The 10,323-nt window shown below is 36.9% G+C and overlaps 1 protein-coding gene across 7 annotated transcripts in view; it reads right to left on the bottom strand.

Moving 5' to 3' along the window:
* LOC136764329 (transcription factor COE3) overlaps window positions 1–10,033 on the bottom strand; it is a 135,706-nt gene extending 125,673 nt beyond the window's left edge. For all 7 annotated transcript variants that reach the window (XR_010821179.1, XR_010821180.1, XR_010821178.1 and 4 more), the window contains exon 1: window positions 9,316–10,033. Coding sequence is in view for 4 of the 7 variants with exons in the window: in XM_066718296.1 (XP_066574393.1) it covers window positions 9,316–9,449 (134 nt within the window). In the remaining 3 variants the exon portion in view is untranslated. The remainder of the gene's footprint in view (window positions 1–9,315) is intronic.
* Between the last annotated feature and the right edge of the window lie 290 nt (window positions 10,034–10,323).

Raw genomic sequence — 10,323 nt, forward strand, 5'->3', positions numbered from 1 at the left:
TTTCTACATCCCAAACCTGTTACCAAACCATTTTAATTGTGTTTCAGTCACATGAACTGAGCAAGTACGGAGTGCTTAGCTTTGTTAAATAATATCTGACTATAGTACCAAGACTATCATTGTAATCTGAAATGAAAATCATTTTTTTAAATACAAACAAGTGCATACAGACAGTGTGATGTTATGTGCTATCCATAACGGAGATCTTCTTCTAACAATACTTTAATTTTGAATGGTGTACAGCCACAAAAATGCAAATGTCAGTGCAGTTGAAGTGGTGTGCAGTAAGTTGGCACAGGTTTTGACATCTGCCTTTATTAGTGCTTAATCATCTGTGCCTCCTGTTTAGAATTAAAATGCAGACGCTTCCTCGCACTCCAGTGCCAAACAGATGAATTAATAACAAATAAATAATAATACTGACTCTTCGGGATTACATGCTCCGGCTCTTACGGCGAGAACTCGAGAATACCTGAGTGACTAAGAATCGGGAGGGAGAGAGGCATCGGATCTCATAAATCAGGCTCCCCGTACGGTGCGGTGCGGTTTGGTTTGCCACCCGGCCCTAATCAGCTGAGCTCAGTGAGTGGACGCTGCACGCTTTGAAGGGAAATGCGAAACTGAAATCCCCACGTCCGCTCCGAACTGCGGTGGGAATGAGGGAAGGCGTCCGCAGTCCTCTGCAGGAAGTTCTGTGGCCTGGCCAATCACCGGACTTCATCCCATGGAGCACTTGCGGGTTACCTTTCTCAGGGGGCCTCTGAAAGCTCCCCAGATAACCACTACGACTTAAAACAGGATGTGCCAGGACTGGACTGCCCTCCCACACTCCAGGATTGCTGATCTTGTCCAAATAATGGACAAACACACTGCATGCTTTCCTATGACCACAGATGGGGCCACAGAGTCTCAGGGCCACTTCTATTTTGCCCGTGCCGGTGTCGGCTTCCACAATTACAAGGCACACTTTTATACTGAGGTCTGTTTGCTTGTTAAGTATTTTTCTTTCAATAAATATCTTTCATCGTCTGATACTTTGCAAAGAGGAACATGTTCAGGGATTCTGGAAAGATACAAAGTGGAAAAGCCCATTATAAAGAAATACCGAAATGCACGATTATCCCTCCATATTCTCTCGTGTCATTTAAAATGTAACGTTTCTTCTCACTTCTGTTGATGTTATCATACAGTTAGGCTCTAATTAGTTGATATACATGTTTTTTATGTATTTGTGCCTTCAGCAGCGGATTAAGCTATGGATTTTATTTCACAGTAAAGCAGAATGGCTTAATGGGTTGGAGCAACGGGTACCAAGCCCAAGCGATCAGGGTTACTGCCCCTCGGATTCAATAATGGACGGATTTGTTTTGATGTGATTACATTTGAAAGAAGGGCAGTCAAACTAGAATAAATACCAACTGACTTTAAATCTCAGCTGAAATATGTCAGTTTCTTATTTATTTAATGAATGAATTATTGTTTGTCTCTTTTTATGTGCCTGAGTGTCAGTCCCTCCACATCACTTGCCCTTCACCCCCACCCTGCCTTCCTCCGCTGTCCCATTTTACAGCAGACTCCCTCGCTAGGAGGGATGTGTCAGATTGTTCACGCAGTACAACAGGTAGAGTTGGCTGGCAGAGTTTAAGTGAAATTTCGCCTCTCAATGTGGATTGACAAAACACACTCCTTAAGTAAGCCGCGGGGAATTTCAGCTAATGACGGCTGCATTTCCATATTTTTACCTCGCACAGAGTTCAAAGTGTCAGGTCTTTACTTAGCAGAGGAGTTCTGCATAAATCACTCAAGATTATAAAAACAGGACACTGAACCTGGACAGGTTGTCATTTTGGAGAGAAAAAATATATATTACAGCTGTTTGTGGCTTATTATAGCTGTCTAATGAGGTGAGGGAAAGAGATGTTAAGCAATAAAAAAAAAACTGTATTGGTTTTGGAGCAATCAATACTTATTGGTAAGTGAAGCAATGGGGAACTGAAAAATAAGACTCTCCCAGAAAATGTATACATACACAACAACTTGCAGTATAGAATTAAACCTGCATTTGTATGTGCAAATAATCAAATAACAAAATACCAAGTCTTCATAAAGTGCACTATTTAAATCTGGGCCGATTAAATCCAGATATTGGTCAATGTTATTGTAATACTGTGAATAATGACCCACTTTAGCTGAGACAATACTCATTCATTGTTTTTCCCTCTTAATCGTGTGTGCTCCAGAAATAAATAAATATATATGGGAGCATAGATATATAATAGAGGTATAAATTGTAAGGTATTCCAATTACATCTGAATTTTACTTTACTTTACTAAGATTAATATTATAAATATGTTCAACTCTTTCTTTTGAAAGTCCTCTTACTGTATGGTTTTAAAATAAACTCAATTCAAGGCCTATATGTGCAATTTCATTTAGTATCATTTATTAGCAAGTCCAGAATACTGCAAATTAGAAGAGCAAGACAAATACATTCTTTATTCCTTCTTGGTGTGGGGTTATTTATTTTTAATGTATTGCTTCTTAAAGTTTAATCCGTAAATATACTAAATATGAAACAAATGCAAATCATTGTACATTTAATCTGATACATGTATTTTTATTTAGCAAAAAAACACACTATGTGAATCTATTGAACCTTGCGTTCAGCGCAACACAATACTGTGCAAAACATGGTATAGGAAAAATTAAAACAAAACCATTTTACCCAGAAAACAAACCCAGACACTCCAACCAGACTGTGATCAACACACGCTGCGATTCATACATGCAAGCTTTCCAGCGTGTGGAAGTGAAATGCACTCTTCCTGTAATCTGTAAAGTTAATACTGACTGTAGCCAAAGCCTTGAAGCTAATATATAATTTGCTAGTAATTGCAACTGGATAAGCAAACAATTTATGTAAACTGATATTATTAGTTCTGTTTCTATCTCTGCAAATTACAGGCAAACGTAACAAACCATTAAGATGTAGAAATTTAAAATCAAGCAGCTCCTGGAAATGATGTTACTGTGATCAACAAGCACAAATCAGAACCCTCTGATACAGACAGTCCATTTTTAAACCATCTAAAATTATTTGTATTATTATTATTTTTTATTATAACTAACAGTAATGATAATGATAAAAATAATGAACATCTCTAATACAATTTGCTTGATTTTCGAATATAGTAAGGGACATTCTATGTACATGTATAAAATAGGAGTCACAAATTAAAATGATCAAGGCCTTTATCAACTACTACCTCATTCCACACATAAATAAATAAAATCATTAGAAAATAAAAATTGGGGGAAAAATAACAGCCATTAAGTCAATACATGGACTGCTCTTTTCACTAGATTTTTACTTGTTTGTTTGTTTGTTTGTTTGTTTGTTTGCTTGTTTGGTTTGGTTTGGTTTAGTTCTCTGCAAATTCGACACCAAGTCTCTCTCTCTCGGCTGGGTTAGTGCAGCCACACCTGCTTTTGATCACATCGCACATCAAGCAGCCACCCTGCACTGCAACCATGCAAACATTTATAGATATAATTAGTTGCCTGCAGCTGAAGCCATTAGCTGGTCACCTGTATTCTTCTAATGGGGTTATAAATGATATAGCTCTTGTGCAGTCACTGACTAATTGTTTGCACATTTCCCTGCTATAATAAAACACTTGTTTCAATATGTCATTTCCCTTCCGCAGTGCCTAACTAAATCAGTGTATATTTCAGCAATTAACCTTCTGCTAAAGAAATATATATATTAACATCACTAAATAATTTATATTGTTCTGTTTTTTATTAAATGGTATGCAACAGAAATGGCCCTCCCTGACCTTGTTCAAAGGAACAGGGAGGACATTTCACAGCCCCAGGCTCTGGGGAGTTTAGGAGCTGAGGAGAAGTAAATATAACACGTGTACTGGAATACCTATGGGTTTGGGGTTTTCTGACATAATTTAGTATAAAGTACAATGATTTCAAAAATTAGACAAATCCAAGCAAAGCAAGAATATCACATGTAAGCAGGACACAAATATGGCACGAGATATGCTATCGCTAATAAATTAGTGTATCAGTAGGAAGTGATATCACGAAGAGATGAAACCCTTTCTTGCAATTCAGAATTAGATCATGCCTACAGACTATCAGCTGATTGAAATGATGACCATAACACATGAGAGACTAACTTCCTTTCTGTAGCTTGAGTCACTGACACACTGATAATCATTATCAAAAATCTAATATAACACCGAATAGAAACACCTGGTGAGCGAACAACTTGTGCAAGGTATTAAACTTGGTATATATGAGTATTACGATGATAAACTATAATAACACGGAGGGATCTATAGCTACATTCTTGTGTAGCCTTTCTATCCTTAAGGGTCCCAAAGTGCTTTGCATGTAGTTATAGATTCACTTCACCACCACAAAACTGCCTCGGCTTCTGATAGACAATGGTGAGGTATCCGAAACTAAGCTGACAGATGTTCTCGCACTGAATTTAAAATAAGCTCAGCTAAAACCCTTTGCTTATGTAATTCAAACAGAAAAGTTCAAACGTGTCTGCACCACGCTACACCATTGTGTTTCCTCCGAATATGCAATTTAGCTGTAGATTGAACAATACAACACAATTCTCTTCAAAATATATTTATATTCTTGGAAACAAAAAGGAAATGCAGCAAAAAAATATTACAGTTCAATTACAAAAATATAAATTAATGCTGGTGATTGAACCCAGTCATTGTATTTCATGTTTCTTGTTTGATTGTTTGTTTTGTTTTTGTTTTTGTTTTTGAAGGGGAGGCATGTGTGCAAAACATATATCATTCTAAAAGTGCTATTCAACCACCCTATATACAGTACAGTTATATAATCGTTCTTAATGGATTATGATGCTAACATTTCTTTGTATTTATATAAAAACGTCCTTTCACGGTGTGCTATACCATGCAGAGACAAATGTAGGATAGAATAGGTTAGCTTGGGTGTATAAAGTAGTATTTTACCACAAACAGGTGAGGTTTGGTGTACGATTGCATCCTAGTCTTTTCTATTGTGCATCATGCTGATAAAGTAATAAAACCCCTGAATTCAAACTAACACACATGATTTGTCCTGGGGTAGGCATATTTAAATGTTTAAAGACTTTCAAGAGGCTATTTAGTATATACATTTGCTTTAATAATCCCACAATATCACAACTGACTAATGTAATTAATGTATGAAAAGCAGTAGTAAATAATGATCACAAAATGTATTAGTCAGGTTCATATACTGACAGCATGGAAAGCAGATCATTTGGGGTCAGTTAAAAAAGGTTTCTTGATGATTATTATTTAAAAAGGTTGAACATCTTAACAGCACTGTATGATGTGACTTTCTCAGCATAGGGTTTATTTGTCTATTTTATGAAAAATATTGTTTTGTTATTAAATCTACACATAAGTATATGTAGTTGCAACCAAAAAGGATTATATAACTAAAGGGACTACCATCCACTCACTAAAACAAAACATTTTTTAAAATGCAATGAAGCGAAATCAAGCACGACTGTACAAAAGTAGTCACACGTTATAACTGCCTAAATCTGGAGCTGTTCTTCCTGGGTGTGCTGCACAAGACAACAGTTGTGTGATGTGGCCAGGAAAGTAAATAAGCTGCATGAACTAAATTAACTTTTGCATTGTTCCAAGTCTAAAAACTTCTGTTCAATGCCACAGAAACTGGCAAGTCTATAATCCTCACTGTTGCAGGAAAAATATGTGCAGCCTGAATCCATTTATTATACATTTATATATTTTGTTATATTTAATAAAAACTCTGAAAGACCATCCAGGCAAAATATATATATATATATATATATACAATGTATGTAAAATATATATGATATATAAATGATTTTAAAGACTGTGAGAGTTTACTTTTTTCAGTGACTCTTTACAATACAAAATATTAAACTCATAAATATATTTCTTAGATGGCATGCAGGATATTTATAATTTTTTTACAATATGAAATTGCATTTCTCCTTGTGGTTAAAACAAATCCATCTTTGGACTATCATGTGTTGCAACTCCTAGCATTATTGCTATTTTCACAAGAAACAAAACAATTATGGTATCTTAATATGAACAGCTTATTCTAAACCCACCAGACTCCTGTCATTAAACATCAGTGACACTTATTTTAGCTATTTAATAAATGTACCTTAACTGGCGACTTTACATAGAAATGTGTCGTCCCTTCTGTACTGATTTTACACCCCTCAATATAAAGCCATGTCTCACACGCTGAAGGGACAGTCTACCCCTGTGTCTCTGTCTAGTTCTACTATTATCTTTAAAAGCAAATATCTGTTGACATCATCATATAAAAGAGCAGTTGATCAATACCTTTTTACCAGTAGTGATAATATTACAATAATGTGAAAGGAGAAGTTTAATGCGACATGCCTTTAGTAGTGAGGCTAGCAAAAAATATAACATGACATAACAAAAGATCTGATACTTGTTCAACATGGGTATTGACAGACAGACAGACAGACAGACTGACACACAGGCAGATAGACAGATAGATAGATAGATAGATAGATAGATAGATAGATAGATAGATAGATAGATAGATAGATAGATAGATAGATAGATAGATAGGGAGAGAGTGAGTGTGAGAGAGAGAGTGAAATTAACACTAATTTTACACAGATTAAGCTTTTTCTGTAAATCATACATACTCAGATATGCTGCTGCAATATTTTGTATTTAAATTATATATTTATATATAATATTACTACTGACTATCATCTGGCTCCCCTACCAGCCCTGACACTACACTGCTCAACTGACTAACACAACAAACAGAAGGAAGATTATTGTGTTAAAAATCTAGACCTCTCACGTCATTTGTTAATGTTGAATCTATAATTGTGGGTTCACATTTTTGTCAACAAAGATTCTGTCTGGACCACGTTAAGGACCACAGCAGTACAGAGCACGTCTGAGGCATAACTTCAAGAGTAGTTTTCTACAAAGCTCATTTTTGATACCTAATTGATAAGTCCAAACAGTGTCTGCTTATAAGAGAAAAGAGCCCTTCAACAATGTCTCATGTTTTGAGCCTACTTAACTATCTATATCTATATCTATATATAAACGTTAGTCCAGTACCATCAGCAATAATGTTTCTAATTAAAAAGCCAAGATCCACCTTGCACTGACAATGATTTTTTTAAACAATTAAATGGATACATGAATAAATCCAACGTAAAACTTAAAATGCATTGTTTTCTCCTTCTTAAAAATGACTAATAATTCTCCCTTAACACCACCTATCTTCTTTAATAAAATAATCTTGTTTATTTACCGTGATGTGCATTTAATAAAATCACAGTAAACAGAAACGTTCATTGACAGACTGGATTTGATCTCCACTAGTACTCAACTTGCCAAGCAATGTCCAAAACAAGCGAAAAGGCTGATTGACCAACTGTTGGACTTTCACTCGAATCCCACTATTGATCTGGACCTGAACCTCACACTGTACACCACAGTGAGCCTGCACACACACACACACACACACACACACACACACACACACTCTATATATATATTATATATATATATATACATACACATACACGACTCCTTAGCTTTCAGAATTAGTTATTGAAAAGATTAATAACTTGTGTTTTTGTTGTTATAATTATTATTAATAATAATAATACAATCAACATACCATAAAATATAACTTGTATTAATAGACTATATTATAAATATATACAAATCACAGAAGTGTTTCTTTACAGTTGGCTGCTTTATTTTTCGGGCAGCTTGGATGTATGCAATTCCCGAAAAAGAAGACCAAAAATAAGAATTTGAAGTTGTTGTAAAAGACTTAGGTTTATACATGCGTGCACACACACACATGTGTATATATAGGCTACACAGGTAACAAGGTTATGCATTTGCTGCATGTTCTAGTAAAACAGTCGTACAAGTTTTCTGTTGGGTTTCTAGTTCATTTTTTAAGCGATATACTATAAGCTTACTTGCAAATCCATGTACGTATTAATATTAATACATTATAATTATTTTACTGAAATCAAGTTATTATACGTTCAAATAAGATAATATAACTTATTAATAATAACGATTGTGATATCGTGTGTTTAAATAGTTCAATGGTCTTCCACATTAGTTTATTCATTACTTTAAACCTGGTTAAAATCTTTAAACACGCTTCTTACTCGCCTTGATGATTAGTAACACCTCTCTTCAGCACAGGTTACTGAAATGAAATCCCTTCCTGGCAAGTGAGAAGTCGGTGCAAGTGGAAAACTATGATTTTACTGTCTTGTTGCTTCAAAAGCAGTACCCCAGTCTGGCTGCCTTGCCTTTATTTTCTTATGTTTATTACCTGCTTCTGTTGCTCTAGTTTACCGGGATGAAACTGGGTTTTTACATGTTCACAGTGGAAATGCTCTGTGTGAACATTATTATATGTGATTATTATATGTGATCTACAGGGCCGTGGACCATTGGCAGCTTGCGCAGCTATAAAGCACATTTGTGTCAATATTTTTATAGTAAATCCACACCATACGTTGTGAGTACAGACATGGCATTGCGTGAAGACAGCATGCAACATGATCTCTGAACATGCCAACTCTGGGTCAGTCAATGGCTTTCCGCAGAAATGGTGTTAAACGATCCTTTTGACATCTGTCATCTGAAAGGGGGGATATTGCAAACTGCGAAAGCATCGTTTACTATTAAAATAAGTTTCAAAATACTGATTGCCTTCGGTGCCAGTCGAATTACTTCTGTTCTCTTAATAATAATAATAATAATAATAATAATAATAATAATAATAATAATAATAATAAACAACTCAACTCAATGCAAGACTTTGCAAGTGTTTTTTTTTTTCTTTTTTTCTGTGTGAGTGTCTAAAAATGAATAACCTGTAAAATGCAGTCTGTGAATTAACGCATATTTGGACATACAACATAAATATCCAACCAGTCTTTATATATATATATATATTCCATATAGCCATATTCAACCATTTACCAGTGTGACAAATAAGCGTGTTTTTAGACGCAGGGATGCAGACACCGCTTCAGGGTTAACACGCAGAACTGTAATTAACAGAAGTAAGAACATACTAGTATAGTCATTGTAAAAGTAGTCTATGCTTAATTCACCTACGCACTCGGGTGGTTTTTAGTTTAGTATGAAGTCGTCTATAGGCTATAGCTTTAAGTTCATTCTCCGGATCCCACACACACAAGCCTGACAGGTTACCTTTGCGCTGCCGTGTTTGCGTCCAGGATCCCGGCGCTTTGCATCCAGGAGCGCACCGGTGTCATCCCGCTGGTGAGGGGCTCCTCTTTCATGGTCAAAGCTCCCCGTGGGAGACTGTCCTGAATGGAGAACATCAAAATAGCCTTTGGGGGTCCTTTTTTCCTTAACACCAATTCACACTAAATAATCCTCCTTCCCACACCAAACAAGGCCACTTGGATTAACAAGAACAACTGAAATGAAGAACAAGAAAAAAAAAACAAAGCTTCCCCAAAGTGCAACAAGAGAAAACAAAAGCGGTCCTTATCCAAAGACGAGCTCTATATCCCTGCGGGGCTCTCCTCCTGTTTAGATCCCAGACCAAGTTCAGTGCACTCAAAATGAGCTGGTCTCAAGCTATAGGAAGAGGGGGGAAGAAAAGGCAAGTGCGAGAACCTTAAAGCATCTCAAAGGGACAGGATCAACCGGGATCTTGAAGACCTTTCCGGCGCAAGAAGAAAGGAAGAAACGCAACTTGCTCAGAAGAAGAAGGCGAGGAAGAACAGACGCGCTCGGAATGGGGAACTGAAAAGTGGGATAAAACAGGCGTCTGCTTCAAAAAGGAGTCAAATGCAATGATTACCAAACAAGAGGCAGGGATGGACCAGGGAAGGCTTGTTCTCCCTGGGGGAAAGGGGGATTGGGTAGCAAGAAATCGCATTCCCTCCCTCTCCGTCTCTTTATGCCTCCTCTGTCCCAGCGGAGCGCACCTTCTCCCGGGCTCGGGGGCTCTCGGCTCTCGGGGGGGGAACCACATGGACTTGGGAAGGGCGGAGATTCGCCCTTAAAAGGGAAAAGCATAGAAATGATCTCAGCGCCGACCGGCCTCCATTGGAGAGAGTCACCGGCTGCGTCATTTTTGAAATTCGCCGCACTAAATTCGCAGTCTGGTCCTAGAAGGGAAACGACAGCAGAGAAAGAGGTGGCCGTGCTGGTGTGTGCATCCCCCCACAAACCTGTGTCTCCTTC

This window comes from Amia ocellicauda, chromosome 12 (assembly GCF_036373705.1).
Source record: "Amia ocellicauda isolate fAmiCal2 chromosome 12, fAmiCal2.hap1, whole genome shotgun sequence".
Taxonomy (NCBI): domain Eukaryota; kingdom Metazoa; phylum Chordata; class Actinopteri; order Amiiformes; family Amiidae; genus Amia; species Amia ocellicauda.